Source organism: Dioscorea cayenensis, chromosome 14 (genome assembly GCF_009730915.1).
Source record: "Dioscorea cayenensis subsp. rotundata cultivar TDr96_F1 chromosome 14, TDr96_F1_v2_PseudoChromosome.rev07_lg8_w22 25.fasta, whole genome shotgun sequence".
In the NCBI taxonomy this organism is placed as follows: Eukaryota; Viridiplantae; Streptophyta; class Magnoliopsida; order Dioscoreales; family Dioscoreaceae; genus Dioscorea; species Dioscorea cayenensis.
The window spans coordinates 20,183,446-20,200,690 of NC_052484.1; the positions used below are offsets into that span (position 1 = coordinate 20,183,446).

At 30.3% G+C, this 17,245-nt stretch overlaps 2 protein-coding genes across 4 annotated transcripts; one reads left to right on the forward strand and one right to left on the reverse strand.

Annotated features, from left to right (window-relative positions):
• Window positions 1–3,947: 3,947 nt before the first annotated feature.
• LOC120275368 (protein PIN-LIKES 7-like) lies at window positions 3,948–6,971 on the reverse strand. Of its 3 annotated transcripts, XM_039281914.1 has the most exons (11): window positions 6,901–6,971; window positions 5,894–6,068; window positions 5,720–5,799; window positions 5,489–5,613; window positions 5,278–5,399; window positions 5,069–5,182; window positions 4,864–4,983; window positions 4,686–4,786; window positions 4,558–4,610; window positions 4,289–4,474; window positions 3,948–4,202 (listed from the first exon to the last, which is right to left on the reverse strand). In XM_039281914.1, the coding sequence occupies exons 2-11, from the start codon at window positions 6,026–6,028 to the stop codon at window positions 4,078–4,080; spliced, it is 1,161 nt and encodes a 386-aa protein (XP_039137848.1). In that variant the 5' UTR covers window positions 6,029–6,068; window positions 6,901–6,971; the 3' UTR covers window positions 3,948–4,077. The 3 variants fall into 3 exon arrangements, with proteins under 3 accessions (XP_039137848.1, XP_039137849.1, XP_039137847.1); XM_039281915.1 differs by lacking the exon at window positions 6,901–6,971 and having other exon boundaries at window positions 4,864–4,980; window positions 5,894–6,186; XM_039281913.1 differs by lacking the exon at window positions 6,901–6,971 and having other exon boundaries at window positions 5,894–6,185.
• Window positions 6,972–12,704: 5,733 nt separating this feature from the next.
• LOC120275953 (MLO protein homolog 1-like) lies at window positions 12,705–17,026 on the forward strand. The gene is made up of 14 exons (XM_039282692.1): window positions 12,705–12,847; window positions 13,323–13,380; window positions 13,526–13,767; window positions 13,856–13,972; window positions 14,105–14,165; window positions 14,249–14,334; window positions 14,451–14,525; window positions 14,633–14,721; window positions 14,791–14,840; window positions 14,973–15,013; window positions 15,109–15,282; window positions 15,360–15,395; window positions 15,494–15,622; window positions 16,561–17,026. The coding sequence occupies exons 1-14, from the start codon at window positions 12,722–12,724 to the stop codon at window positions 16,987–16,989; spliced, it is 1,713 nt and encodes a 570-aa protein (XP_039138626.1). The 5' UTR covers window positions 12,705–12,721; the 3' UTR covers window positions 16,990–17,026.
• The last annotated feature ends 219 nt before the right edge of the window (window positions 17,027–17,245 follow it).

A 17,245-nucleotide genomic window follows, 5' to 3' on the forward strand; every position in this document is an offset into this window, starting at 1 on the left:
AGTAATAGAAAAAGGATTGATATAAAATATTTATGGAAACCGAGGACTGAAAGGTAAGATGGAAGGGATATTTTTAAAATGTTGTGTTATAACCTGGGGGCCGTTGGGTAATTTAAAAGGACCTTTTTAGAATACTATTTCATAATTCAAGGATCATTTGGGAGTTTTTCAGGGACTGTTTTGTAAGAAATTATATTTTGAGGGACTAAAAGTGAATTTCGGCTGAAAACTTAAGTTGGAGAAAAACTCTAGATTTTGATGGTTACATCTTCTCTCCATCTTTGTGCTACGAGTACTAGAGAAAAAATGAAGAAATGAGAGGAAAATAGGATATTTGAGGTGGAGAACTTGGAGATCGCCGGAGAGAGTTCGCCGGAGTCCTTGGTAAGGTTTATTTTGGTTTAAATGATGTATAAATTTTAATTAAAAAGCTTGAGCAACCATGCTAAATTTTAGTTTGTTTTTATGAGTTTAGTTTGGTTTTGAATGGTAAAAGCATGGTTTATTGTTGATTGATGTTGAATACTTGAAGTTGTTTGGAAAAACCTTGTATTTGTGATGAAATTCCTTGAAAATGGAGATGAGATTGCCGGAATTACTGTAGCAATCACTGTAGCACCGAGATTAGGGTTTGGTTTGATTAATTAAATTGATGATGATGATGATTAATGTGTTAATGATGATGGTTAGATTGAATTGGTTGAGTTAGCCAAGTTGATTTGGTTGAGTTGAGTTGATTTGGTTGAGTTGGGCTTGATCAAATCAAGTTGAAATGGGTTGGGTTTGGTTCAGTTGATTTTAGGTTAAGGGTTTTGGACTGAACCAAGTTGGTTCAATGGATTTTGAATAAGAATTGAATTGGTTCAAGCTGGTTCGAGTGAAATTGAGTTTGGTTCAGTGCAATTAAAGCTTGGTTCGAGGGAATTAAGATTGGTTCGATTGGTTTAGCCGTGTTTAGTCTAAACTGAGTTGGTTTAAATACAACTGAAAGCCAATTGGACTATGCGAGGTCGGGTTTTAACCGATTGGAGTGAGTGGGCCCAATAGAGAGTTGATTATTATTTTTGTATTTTCTTTTGAGTTTAAATATGTTATTTATTTTTTTATTATATTATTCTATTAGGTGTTGTTCGATCCCGGGGAGGGAGTTCGGGGTCTAGCAAGGAACCCAAGGACACTAGGGTGAGTTAGTAGTGGCTATTATTTTAAATAAATAAATTATTATTATTATTTTGAAATAATTGTTTAATGGCTAGTATTTTGGAAATAAATGTTTAAGTATTTCATTTTTATCATGTTTAATTGCGTATAAGGTCGAAATATACTTATATTTATTTTCCTACGATGTGCCATGATAACCGTATTGATACATCAGTTTTGTATAATTATACGTATTTGTGAATAGTGGAAATACATGTATCATGCTGATTTAATTATTCAATTCATGTATTTATTTTTTTGGATGGGTACATATCTTTGCTTTTGATTTGGAATGATTTGTGAAATCATGCTGGCGTATTAAAAAATGTTTTTTTACCGACAATATTTGTGGAAGCTGGTTTTCATTCTCGGTATAGGAATGGTATTATGGATCTTTACTGGTATTATGCATTGTTATACTTTTGGCATTGGGCTTTGTGGAAAAATAATGTTTATTTCCGTGATGTGAATACTTGTCCCGGAAGAGGATCCCGTGTTATGATTTATACTGGATGGTATTATTCTCTGTATTTACTTGATGGTTTTGATGGTGACGAGCTAAGGCCCGACTCATCGCGATGAGTGGGTCCCCACAGGGCCGACCTTTAGAGGTGGCGTGGTGGACCCTGAGTATTGATTTCTACGAGGGCCGCTTCGGGTGGGAGGCGGAGAGCCACGATCGGATATTCATCGGGTAGTCGGGGTCACCGACCGGTGAACCGATGGGTCAACGTTCAGGACATGAGTTCCTTGACGGCTCGAACCCTAGCTGCAGCCACGGCGAAGGTTTAGAGAGTTTTCTAGACCATGTTATCGTTTGGGTGAGTGTTGGGTATTGTTTTATTTTGAATTTGAAATTTATGTTATTTTTGAATTGTGATGAGGGCAGTCTCCTACAAAATTTGTGTTTTCTGAGAAAATCAATTGATGTTGATCTATGTTGAAATTATGTTTCAAAAGTTCTTTAAAGATTGTATTTTGCTAGAATTCTGGTATTTTGGAAAAGTTGGAAAAATTATTTGAGCAGATTGGTATTTATATACTTGATATATCATCGTATTTAAGTATTTGAAATTATTAAGCCACTACCGACCAACCCGAATGTCTCTGTAGTCTGCAGGGAGGCGGGGACCCTAGATCGCTCGATCGAGTATAGAGCTAGTCGGGGTTGAGTCCGAGGATTGCAGTGGGTCCTTCTTCCTTTCTTTTTTTATTTATTGTTGTTGTGATCTTGTAGCGGTTGTACACGCAAATTTGAGTTATTGTATTCATGATATTTATGTATTTGAACCTGTAGTTGGTGTAAAGTTGTAAATTGTGATTTGTAGGTCTGATTTTGTTTAAAACAGGGTGTCAGTTTCCAGTTAAAAGGGAATTTTAACTGATGGGTGCCACATTTACCTCAGTAGAAGGGGTGGGTGTGACAATGGTGACCAAATTGAAAAATGAGCAAAGTTCGGTGACCTATCCAAAAATTAACCCGCAAAAGGACACAGCAGAAATAAGTGGTCAACAATTTCAATCCCCGCGTGACACATCACACAAGTTGCAGTCGAGAGCTTGTTACATCTTTGCAACTCTAGGTTTTCAAGGGAAAGCGTCTTGTTCTTCCAGACCAACCAATTGAAGAGGTTAATTTTCCGCGGACAGTTTGAACGCCAAAACCAACTATCAATCGGGCAGCGCATGCCCCCGTCAATGAGGAAATTATAAAAGGTTTTCACCGAGAAGGTCCCACTCGCCGTGAGAGACCACCATTTCCTATCTCTGCAATCCACCCAACTGGAAGAGAAACGATCCCTAAAGGGACCAGTATCTGCATTTTCCACGAAAGGAGCAACCCCAAGCAAAGGAGTTGGTGCCGGGACTCCCTAAAAGCCTTAGGCCACAGAAATATAGGGGCCCAATCGTTGAGCCACTGATCCTGCCAGAAGAGAGTCTCAATACTAGAGTCAATGCAGTGGGTGATACAGCCCCACATTGCCGGAAGGCAATTGAGCACCCATTTCCAGAAGAACTAAACTCTCCCGATAGCCTAGGGAATAAGTTCCAAGTAGAGATCTTGTAGTTGAATTGGACCACAGGCGCTCCGCACCAATCAGGATCCATCGAGAACTCCCACCACCACTTTTCCCAACAGAGCTTGGTTGAAAGCACTAAAATCTAAAATACCCCAGCCCTCCTGATCCCGGGGACGACATAAGTTCTTCCAACATACTAACCGACATCCCGCACAGAGGTCAGGGCCAGACCAAAAAAAATCTCTGCGACTGCGGTCAATCTCCATTATTTATTACTTATATTTCTTTAGGCAAAGATTTATTATTTATTTACTTAAAAAAAATAAAACGCAATTCATTAAAGAGAAAGAAAATACAACAATCTTCTTTTTTATGAACGTGGTTTATCCACTTTTTCAAAAATACAACAATAGCACAAGGAACAAAACAAAATTAAAAATAAAATAGTCCATTGGACGCGAGAACTGTAGAACAACAAATACAAAAAAATAATAACTGACAAAAAATACTAACACAAAGAAACACACAACAGAAAAAGTGGAAAAACAAAACCCCTAAATGTCCCCAAATCAATTAGAACTAGGAGCTTCCTAGGAAGGAGTTCTTTGATGTTACATCATACTTCTTGATTTCTTACAACTGGGTATTAACTAAAAAAACTCTAAGCTGTGTTTAGCCACCCCAACCGAAATTTATTATTTATATACCTTATCTGATGTAGCTGAATTATGGAAAAAATGAAATTAATTTACCATGAAAATACACAAAGCAACATACAATTTCATCTCATACACTTGGCCTCTTTCCTCAAGAGACAAACAATTACATGATTCCACACATTCTTGTATGCTTTCTCTCATGTTAAAATCCACATGAAAACAGAGGACCAACCAGTAACAGCAAGAGCAGCAACCAAATAAGTCCACAAGAAAATAACAGAACACTCTTCTTGTCCAGCATTGAATAACTGAGCCATTGTTCCTGCAATAAGTGAAACTTTTTTCATTAAAATTTCTATGAAACTATATAAAAAAAAAATTACAGATAAAATTAAGTATTTAAATTACCTATACTCATGCCTGGTGGCAGAGTGTATTGCACCAGTAACACATAAGCAAACAGAGTATCACTTGGCAGTAATCCTAGTCCTTTTACTGCTCTAACAACACCAATCCCTGCAATTGGTAGAACAATGTACCTCATACATATGATCGCCACAATTACCGGTGTCTTAATTTCTGATTTGTGAAGACCTGTTCATGTGATCAGACTCTCTGAATTACTGCTGAGTTTCTGCAATGTTTAGCAGTAGTAATAATAATAATAATAATAATACCTCTGGTTAAGTTACCACCAAGTATGAGTATAATGCAAGGCAGCAAACCATCCCTGCAATCAAACATTAATGAGTGAATATTGAGATTTAAAAATGCAGTTATAGTACTGATTGAAGAATTCACTCACCCTAGTAATTTCAATGAATCTTGCAGGACTCTTAATGGTGCATTTAATCCAAATATTAATGATTTTATCCAAGGTATTACTCCAACAATGAAACCAACAATCTGAGGACAATAATTAAAACTGTTTTACAATTCAAATAAAACTAAAACATACAAATTTTGGTCAATCAAAGAATTACCACAGCAACAATGGGAGGTGTCATCAATTCCTCGACGATTCGATGAAGAGTTGGTTTCAGTTTTTCCATAAAATGCTGCTTGTTTTCACTGACATTTTCCTCGGGTAACAGCGGTACCTTCTAATTGAAATAATCAATGCAAGCAAAACATTAAAAATTACACACACACACACACAAAAAGAAGGAATAGATTAGAAAAGCATACAGTTTGAATCTGATAAGCTTCATGATCAGCATAGTTTAACATCATCTTTTCTCTCAAAATACCATCCTTTTGCATCAAACTGTAAGTATGTGTCCATATAAAAATGCCACCAAGCTACATCATAACATGCATGCATTAATATATTCAGATCAATAAAATAAAATTATATAAAACAAAAAAAAACAAAAAAGAAATCAAGATGAACATACTGCCATTGATAGAGATACATAAGTAATTCCATTTTCTCTGCAAACATCTATTTTCCCAAATGGATTTTCATCTTCAGCACAGATTGCAGGTATGAGTATCAACATTAGATTCCCTAAATTACCTGAAAATCCATACTAACTTATCATTCCAATATGCATATATAATTAATATGAAAAACCATAACCCTAATCCTAATCCAAGATATAAAACCTGCAGAACAGTTAGCAATGATAAGGCCCTCAAGGTGGCGTCCTGGCCTTAAAACCTTCACAATAACCCAACCGAGAACGCTGCCGAGGAGGAAGATAATTCCAATATTCACAGGCATGAACCACCTGATAAGATTTTATCATAAAACATTCATCATATTCAATCTCTGATTCAGAAAATAAATAAATAAAATTTACAAGCAAACATATATATATATATCTATATATGTACCAACTGATGATGCCTTGAAGAGTGATTGATTTTGCAAAGCTAAAGAAGACAAGAGATGGAGTAAACACCATATACACAACCTTAATCAAAGACGAAGAAGTTCAGTATTGGTACTTAAAACTCATAATAAGCAGTAAAAAAATTAAAATTAAAAAGAGAGAAATGAAAGAGGACCTTGTTGATATCTTTGAGAGCAGTGGGAGTGAGGACATTGATGTTCTTGGTTGCAAGAAAAGCACCAAGAAGGCCAATGAGAAGAACCTGAACAACAGGCATGCTGGCCACCATTAACAAAGATAAGAATCCCATCTTCTTCTTCCTTTTTCAGCTCAACACCTTCTCTAATTTCCTTTCAATTTATACCACAACAGCAACAACAATATTTATTTGTTTAAAGAAAATTCATTCAGTTTCTTCAAAAAAGGAAGACAAGCTGTTTCATTAGCTGTTCATATACTTTGCATAATTTTTAAAATATATACTATATATATAACATTTAAATGTAGGCTTGAATTTGAATTACATGTGCTCATGTTTGACTTGGATTGCTTGATGATTTTGTTCAAGTTAACTAGTTATTGTATAAAATTAACAACTCTCTATTAATTTATGATACCTTGAATCATTGATGTATCTTGGAGAAATTAAGTAATAGCACATGGTCAATTATAGAATTCCTTTGTGCTAGCTTGATTGTTTGTCTTATTAAGCTAATTTTCTGATTGGGTGCTGGGAATTATGAGAAGAAATATATATATATATATATATATATATAATCAAACTAGTGGAGAGAAAACATTTGAAGACCAGATCTTCTTTGTCGAAAAAAAATATATATATATTTGTTTTTATTGTAGCAAAAGTTTGCATATTTTATCAATAAGAAAAAGAAGAGAAGTGTATGTTTGTTTGTCTAACATTGCTTTCATACCAACCATTTTTATTGTCTAGAAATCAAAAAGCAGAATCATAACTTGGAATAGAAATCATCCAAACATAAAAAATATATATATAAATTCATTATGACTTACTATAAATGAAAAAATGAAAGATGAAAAATTAAAGATGAAGAAGAAGAGCAAACAAATATATATATATATATATATATATATATATATATATATATATATAAGAGAATTTTTAAAAATAAAAAATAAATAAAGAGAAGATAGAAAACTTACTTTAAGAGAATGACCTGAAGATAAATCTTGAGAAGTCTCTGGACACAGAACATGTGGCTGTGGAGGATGAAAAAGAAGGAGGAGAAGAAGAAGTTAGGCTTTTTTTAGATATTATATCTTTATAAAAAATCAGATGTGATATATATTTCTATCTCTGTAATATTTTTATTTGTGGAGTAAAAAGCAATTTATTTGTTATATGTATCAAATAAAAATTTCAAAATAATTACAATTTAAAAAGATAATGATAACTTTACTAATTATTATATAAAATAAATATTTGAATAAAACAAATGATGCCACCTTGGAAAGAGGAAATATTTGTGGAGTAAAAAGCAATTTATTTGTTATATGTATCAAATAAAAATTTCAAAATAATTACAATTTAAAAAGATAATGATAACTTTACTAATTATTATATAAAATAAATATTTGAATAAAACAAATGATGCCACCTTGGAAAGAGGAAATATTTGTGGAGTAAAAAGCAATTTATTTGTTATATGTATCAAATAAAAATTTCAAAATAATTACAATTTAAAAAGATAATGATAACTTGACTAATTATTATATAAAATAAATATTTGAATAAAACAAATGATGCCACCTTGGAAAGAGGAAATATTTGTGGAGTAAAAAGCAATTTATTTGTTATATGTATCAAATAAAAATTTCAAAATAATTATAATTAAAAAAGATAATGATAACTTTATATAAAATAAATACATGAATAAAACAAATGATGCCGCCTTGGAAAGAGGAAATGTTTTCTCACATTGAATAAGTTTATTTTATTTTATTTTTTATAAAAGAAAAGTCTTACAATGCATATTCCTCCCAACGAGATAGGAATAAAAAAGGAATTTTATTTAATTAGTAATTTGGTCTTTGGTTTTCATATATTACACGTAAATGAAGATAGACCAACAAAATATTATTATTAATTGAATCATAAATCATGCATGCATTGATATTATAATCTCACAACTTATCACGGAAGTGGGCTGAATTTTTCAAAAGAAAGATAAATGTTATTTTTTTTTTAGTTTTTTATTTTTTGAGGAATGATTTTAGCTAATTAGCTTGAATATAATCACTTGATCATTAAATTATTAGCACTTTATTTAAATGAGATTTAAAGGCACTAATTTATGCATAATTTATGCACGTGTTTTTAATAATTGACGACAAGCGCTCTTTTTTATGAATATAAACAGTACTAAACAGTACTGAAATCCGGATATACAGTATGAGAATAGTATAAGAATTCCGGGTGAACAGTGTATGAACAGTATGGAGAATAGTACTGTTGGGGGAGAGATTTGAACCATGACCTCCCCCTTACACTTTGATGTCATACCATTGGACTATCCTTATATGTACAGTATGAGAATATGCACGTGCTCTTTATATTGTTTCTTCAATTTCTATATTATAGTCAAATTAATACACCTTTGTATGATCTTGAACGGACACATGTATCCTTATAAAATTTCTCTTTTATGATCACCCACGCAAATCATTTAACTAAATGTTATTTATAAATGATTAAAGTGTAAAATCCATAACAGAATTATATATATATATATATATATATATATTACCTATGTAAATAAATATAGAGTTATATTTTTATTTTTTTATTTTTTTGAAAAAATAGGTTAATCACATTCATTAGTTAATAAACATATAAAGAATTGAACAAAAGGATATAACAAATAATAACACCTAAATATCGAAAATGGGTTAGAGTCTTGTAGTTTATCTGTGATAAAACAAAGATGACTATTAAAATAACAATAATAAGTAGAAAACTGATTAAGTAGCTGGACGAAGCACCAAAACTTAAACCACCATCACAACCTCAGATATGATTTACTTGTTCTAACTAGCGGCGAGGTTTAGTGAGGGTTCAATAAAGTCTGAGATGCAAGGCATCATAAAGTCAAAACTCCTCTTAATTAATAGTTAGAACAAAACAAAATCCTCTAATCTAGCATGTTGGCTTGGGTGTTGTAGAAATCCAAGAATTCAGTATATATTATCAATGCTATGATTGAAGATAAGTAGAACAATTGGAAAATTCAATCTTTTTGCTCATGCCAAATTTGTTAGTAAGTAGCTTTGATAAGAAGCTCTACCATCCGCTTGAAAAAGGCAAGATAGACATTCTCTCCACAAAAGTCATATGTCCTCAAAAGCGTTAGGTGGCTAGAGGAGATTGAAGAATTAGAAAAAAATGATTCCAAATGAAGAATACACAAGAACACTCCAAAAGAAGAGGCATGGACTCCCAAGAACACTCCAAGAAAAAAATTTCTTAACGGCATGATAAAGTACGTTTGTATTTGTGGACACTATTACAGTTTTTTTTTTTTTAATATCTTAATTATCAAAACCCAACTAGTCTCTGTATATTTTCAAAAGTAAAAATACTAGTTAGAAAGAAACTAAGAGTAGATGAATTAAGTTGGTCTATTTTCAAAAATAGAAGAACTAGTTGAGAGTAGAGGTGGCAAAACGGGTTAGCGGGTCGTGTTCGTGTCGAGTTGACCTGTGAATCTGACACATTTAACCCTGACATGAACACAATACGATTATTAAACGGATAATTTTTTAGAACACGAACACGACACGTTTAAAACCCGTGTCGACACGACACGTTTAACACGTTTAAGTCTTAAATAGGCCAATACGACATGTTTATATATTTAAAACATGACACGTCATGTTTAACACGCCACACGAATATTTCATCAAAACATTTTTTTTAAAAAATCCAAACTAACATTAAACATAAAATACTTAAACATCATTAAATCCATTAATTCATATGTGATAAAAAAAAAAATAGCCAAACAACATAAAAACATAGAAATATAGAGATACATATTTATGAAACGGGTTAACAGTGTCATATACATGTCAACCTGTTTATGACATAAACCCGCTTAATTTAGGCGTGTCATAAACGACATAAACAGGTCGACCCATTTATGACACTAACCCGTTTAACCCAAACCCAAACCCTCCTAAGACCGTGTCGTGTCGTGTCGTATAAACATGTCGTGTCAAAAATTGTCACCCTAGTTGGGAGTATTTTTGAATAAAAAGACCAAAAAAAAAAGAAAGAAAAAGTAGAAAAATCAATTTGAGTATTATATATATATATATTTACAATTTTATCAAGAGTGAATACTTTATTTTTTAAAAAAAAATTCCAAGTGAAGAGATTGATTTTCCAGAGATAAAAGACTTTTTATGTGACCTTATTAAGTGGCCATTTGGAACACCATCGTTGAGAAAATTGAAAAAAGATTTGATTGTGAAAGATCGCTACTTTCCAAGACCCATGTCTTGAGAATATGTCTGTCCATGAAGAGATATGAATATGACACTAGAGCCATTAATTTCCAAGACCCATGTCTTGAGAATATGTCTGTCCATGAAGAGATATGAATATGACACTAGAGCCATTAATTTCCAAGACCCATGTCTTGAGAATATGTCTGTCCATGGAGAGATATGAATATGACACTAGAGCCATTAATTTCCACCTCAATCAGAGGGAAGGTACCAGTACGAGTCAAAGATATTTTGCACCAAGATGAGATGGCCGGACACATGCAACTAAGGAAAAGGTCCGACCAAATATACTTACTAGATGCAAAGTCCTCTAATCATTGATTGTATTAGAAGAAAGTGCATGTGGAGGCACCATCCCCCACCCACTCAAAGCCCAAAGGTTGGTCCATACTCCATATCCCTGTCTAAAAGTAAGATATTTTTAGTGGAAGGCTAAGTGCAGATCTTATGTGGGTGAATTAGGATAGTAGTTAAACTAAACAACCTTAAACCAGTACTAACTAGTGTTACTAAGGAGCTTCCACCACTGCCAAGTCATGCAAATTATGAATCTTAAACATTTGGAATCACAAGTAAAGAGTTCATTTTCCATGTAGTATTTTATACATGCATGCATACATACATACAAGTAAATTTTTATTTAGTTTGAAAGGGATGGTTGTGCTTTGAATCCAAGATGGTTGTCTGAATGGGTAAAAGAGAACATGTCAAAGTGGGAATAAGTGAATGACAAAACAAAGACAATTTGATTATAAGTTTAAGTTTGACCAAGTATGTCCCTTTGATGAAAAGATGACACTGACACCAAAGCAAAGATAATGATACCCAAAGAAAGGTAAGACTTGGACTTCATCTTTAGGACTTCAACTTGAGAGTATTTACATGTTTGAGAAAAAGAAAGCTTGATACTAATGTCCTTCATGACTTCATCCAACAAAATAAAAACATATCTGCACAGTTGCTATGGGTTTTGAGTCTTTTGACAATTTTTTTTTTTAAAAAAGAATTTTTACAAAATTAGGTAGGAGAGATCAAATGATTTCATTGAATTGAGTATGGCTGAATATGAAATAGCATTTAATTATTACACTATGAATATCAATGAATCTTTATTTTTTAACAACCGGAGTCATTCTTTAATAATGATCACAAGGCTCAATAGAATTTTATCAATCCTTTTTTCAATTGTTAAAGTGGATAATTAATCAAAAATTAAATTTAAATGAGATTCAAAGAAAAATAAGCTAATCTTTAGTTCTTTACTTAGGTTGATGTCTCAGTGAATCTTTTGATGTATTATTTGTTATATGTCATTAATTTCTAAAGGGACTTGTTTAATTCACGCGGAAATTGAGAATGTATTCTTTATAATTTAATTTAATTTAAATTAATCACTGAGTTGTTTATTCATTTTATCTTAATCCAGGGCTCCATTGATCTTATTAGTATTTATATAATATTTGTCTCTAAATTCATATGGTTATAAACATAATAGAATCTTATTTAATATATGCTTTTAATAAATTGAGTGAAATGAAATTAAACTAATAAAACTAAATTAAAATATTAAGATGATTACTTTGTAATTAATCGAACATTTAGCAAGTTGATTTCCTCAAGCATGAGAAAATTAATTATGTCATGGCATTTTAACTTACTTTCCTCATTAATAAACATTTCCTAATCATTACTAAAGTTGACACGCTTTCAAAATTTTTGAACCAGTCTAAACAAATTAAGACATTTTTATTAGCGCTTTATTTATGCTTAGTTCTTGTAAATATAAAAATAACAAATTTTAAGCCATTTTCATTGCATTTATCTTAAATACTTTGATATATTCACATGAAAGGTGGAGTTGTATTTAGAACAACTTCAATCGATTATTAGTTATTAATTATCAAATATTATATATATATATATGACAGAAATATTTATGAAGTGTTGAAAAAAAAAATTATTAAGTTGATTAATGATTTATTACAATTACTCAAGTCTCAAAGTTTTAAACCTCCACTAATTTTTAAAAATGTTATTATTTTAAAAACCAGTCTTAACTTTTCAAACCGCGTGTGATGATATTATAACACAACATTTAAAAAAAATCCCAAGCATAATCCAAATGGAGCAACATATAACAAGAAATGGACAAACATAAGCACATGGATGAAAAGAACAAGAATAATACTCTAACAATTCATTGCAAACACTTTATATAAATTAATATAAATCGAGAATATTAAACCACTAATGCCATTGGAATTTATGGCCGGCTCCGTTTGATAGCAAATATAAAAATATAAAAAATAAATAGAAATAATTAGTCAAAGTTATTAGAAGCCTAATGAGGAGTCAAGGGGTTAATTGTTTTGATATCAATATAAATATTAAAGGTATGATATAGTTAAGAGATGAAGAGAAATTAAGAGAGGTTAATTAATTAGGTCTTTAATTAATGGCAGAGAATGCTCCCGGAGAGAGGTCATTGAAGGAAACTCCGACATGGGCGGTGGCGGTGGTGTGCGCGGTGATGGTGCTCATTTCGGTGGCCATGGAACACGGCATTCATAGCCTTGGAAAGGTTACGTAATTTATATATTTTAAATATTATTTTATAAATATATACATGTACTAGTATTGGATGCATAAAGACCGAAAGGAGATAGAAAACATAAAGCAAATTAAGAAGATTAGAAAATTTACATAGTTTTATTTAGAGTTACAGTTTTTTTAGAATCAATACAAAGAAGAAAAATTATACTACTCAAAAATTATACATATATATATATATGGCCTAAAATCAAACTGATTAGTTTGAATTATATTGTGAAAATAAATCAGATTAGTTTGAATTACATTGTGAAAATAAATTAGTTTATACTACAGAAAGTAGAGCTCCTCACTTCAAAAAAAATAAAAAAAAAATAGTTTGTATAACTCATTAGTTAAATTAAAAATTAAATAATTCATGATACATTTTACAAATATGTATTATATATAGTATATATATATATATATATATTAACTGGCATTAATTTAAAAATATATATATGCAGTGGTTTCAAAAACGACAGAAGAAAGCCATGAATGAAGCTTTGGAAAAGATTAAAGCAGGTATCTTACTTTTGATGTTAATAAACCTTTTTTTAAAATAAATAGAATAAATTTATATTTATTAATTATTTTTATTTATGTAAATTAGGTTTTATGTATTACATTTTATTTTAATCTTTTACTACTACCATTGTATTGTATGCAGAGTTAATGTTGTTAGGGTTTATATCTCTACTTCTTACCATCGGACAAGTACCCATCTCCAAAATATGCATCCCTGTGAAAGTTGCAAACACTTTCCTTCCATGCAAAGAGGAGATAATGAGTGTTAGCAAAGATGATGATAATCATGATAGACGAAGAAAATTATTATGGGTTCAAGATCAACATTATTTTCACCGAATGTTAGCTGCATCATCAACAACTAACTATTGCTCGAGATTCCATGTAAAGTAGTTTTTAAATTTTTTTTATAAATAATTAACTAATATTAAATTATCGAATTATTTATAGATGTTTATTTACATTTTTACAGGATAAAGTGGCATTAATATCACAATCTGGAATACATCAGTTGCATATATTCATCTTTGTTCTTACTGTTTTTCATATATTATACAGTGTTCTCACAATGGCTTTAGCCCAAGCTAAAGTAAGTAATTATCTTAATTCAATATTATTCTCATTAAAGCAAATTAATTTTCAAATAAAGCTATCACTCATTCTAATTTTCATATAAAAAATCAAATATTTAATTTTTAAAGGTTTCATCAATCATTTATAGATGAGAAAATGGAAATCTTGGGAATCAGAGACTTCATCACTTGAATACCAATTTTCAAATGGTAAGTAAAAAAAAAAATCAATATTTTACTTTCTTTTTTTTTTGTTAATTTTTTAATTTTTAAAGTTTGATGAAATATTGCAGATCCTTCAAGGTTTAGATTTACTCATCAAACTTCATTTGTAAAGAGACATATAGGTCTCTCAAGCACACCAGGAGTCAGATGGATAGTAAGATTTAATAAAACTTTATTTTAAATTTTAGATAAAAATCAAATTTATTTAATTGATTGATTTATTTTTTAAAGTTTTACAAATAACTCAATAATTTTGTGTTGGAAAAACAGGTTGCATTTTTTAGGCAGTTCTTTGGATCAGTGAGTAAGGTTGACTACTTGACAATGAGACATGGCTTCATCAATGTAATTATTTTCCTATTAATTTATTTAATTATTCATCTCATAATTCATATAAAATTAAATTTATTTTTATTTTTTAAATTTCATCAATTAATGAATCTAAAATATAGGCACATCTTGCCCCAAATAGCAAATTCAATTTCCATAAATATATCAAGAGATCTCTAGAAGATGACTTCAAGATTGTTGTTGGTGTAAGGTATGTTCCAAATATTATTATTATTATTATTATTATTATTATTATTATTAACAAAGTTATATGCAACAGCCTTCCTTTGTGGTTCATTGCAATCATCATCCTTCTTTTGGATGTTTATGGTAATCACTAACTATACTTCTACTTCTTAAAATTAAATTGATAAAATAGATTTTTGGTGTTCAATATTTGTAAAAAAAAAAAAACATCATTGAATTATTTTTAATGATAATTTTCTCTGCTTTTTATTGTAGGTTATTACACACTCGTCTGGGTCGCATTTTTACCGCTAATTGTAAAAACCTTGTATTTCAAAAATCATAGTAATCCCCAAATATATATATATATATATATAAAGAAAAATTAAAATGCTTGAATAATGTTTGATAGGTTCTTTTGGTGGTGGGAATGAAGCTAGAAATTGTGATAATGGAAATGGCTCAACAAATCCAAAACAGAACAACAGTAATTAGAGGAGTACCAATTGTGGAACCAAGTAACAAATACTTTTGGTTTAATCGCCCGCAATGGATCCTCTTTCTTATTCACTTAACTCTTTTTGAGGTAAAAGTAATTATCAATTTAAAAGTTTATATTAATTAATTAATCAATTAACCATGTTTAGTTAATTGTTTATGCAGAATGCATTCCAATTGGCTCACTTCTTGTGGATTGCGGTATGTTAAATAGTGACTAATCTCTGTGATTATTAATTTTGATCTCAATGTTAATTTTTTTCTTAATAACTAAACAAAAAATTAATTTTGTGATGCAGTATACTTTTGGGATAAAAACATGTTTCCATGATAATTTAACATTGACAGTGGTGAAGGTTGTGTTGGGTGTGGCTCTTCAGTTTCTTTGTAGCTACATCACCTTTCCTCTTTATGCATTGGTCACACAAGTAAGTTCTTTTTTAATATATATATCTATATATATATATAATAAATCTATAATTATGCATAATTAGATCATTATTTAAATATATCTTAAATCATGGTTCTATTTTCCATACATACAAGTCACAAGGCACACAATCTAATTGTGTGTATAAACTCATGTAAAAATACAATTAACATGTACATTTGACTTAGTAATATATGATCATTTTATTTTATTTTCTAGAGAAAATATTTGAGAATAAAGAATCTATGGCTAGGAATACAAATTAACATAATTTATAGAAATTAACATCGTTTTTATCTAAATTACTTATATTTAAAAAATATTTATACATGGTACATGCAAACCAAATATATTATTCAATACTAGATTCAATCTAAAAGCTTAAATTAATACAATTAGAGATCTAAACTTGTATACAAAATCCATATTTATCAATTTAACCCGTCTGAAAAATTATTGGTTATCCTAATAATATACATTCAAGTTAAGAAAGTCTTGATATTTTAGTTAAATTTAATTTCAACTAAGTTTTATGTAAAATTTACAGTTTAAAGTTTACAAGAAAAAGAATAATGTAGATGTTAATGTGGGAGCCAATTAGCATCACTTCATTTGGAAATATAGTATATATATGAGGGCACGTTCTCTAGGACGTGCCATAGTGATATTGAATTTGCATCTAAGGATTACTGTCATTTTGTATACAGTATCAAATAATATTAAATAGTAATCATACACAATAAATGACAATAATTCTACACAATTCTTAGTATAAATACTGGTCATTAGATGATAGTGTAACCGCTATTATTAAACATCTTCAGAGAATAGTAACTCTAAAAATGTAGGCATTTGATATTTACCCATATATATATATATATATATATATATAGCATGAACTAAAAGAAAGTTGTTTAAAATGGAATAAAACCACAGATGGGATCACACATGAAGAAGACCATATTTGAAGAACAAACAGCAAAAGCATTGATAAAATGGAGACAAGCTGCAAAAGAGAGAAAGAAGCAGAGGAATAATATTGCAGGCATTGACACTTCTCATTCTGGATATTTAAGTGGTGAAAACACACCAAGTAGAGGATCATCTCCCATTCATCTACTTCACAAATATAACAATAATAATACATATAATAAATCAAGCTCATCAACACCATCATCTCCAGCTCCAGCTCAAGATGTTGAAAGTCTCCCAAATTCCCCAGGTTTTTATCCTTCAGATTGTGAGATATTTGAAATGGAAGCACCTTCATTTGCCTCTGATTTTGAACCAAATAGACAACCTTTAAGAAAGAGTGAAAATGATGTTCATGTTTCTAATGCTGAGTTTACCTTCTTTTCTCCTTAATCTTTGTATTTTTGTAATGTCTTTTCTTTGATTATGGTTATGGTCTTTTTTTTTTTAAGAAAAAAAGAAAAATACTTGTGTATATATTTGTTATTTGTTTGTAAGAGTTATGTTTGAGTTTGTATTCATTATTTATTTATATTTTATGTAGCGAAGTGTCATTTCAATACAATTGTATACCTGTCTATTTTTTGACTGTGTTTGTCGTCTTTGTAAAAAAAAATTTTAAATTAATCACCTTCCAAATATGGAGAAG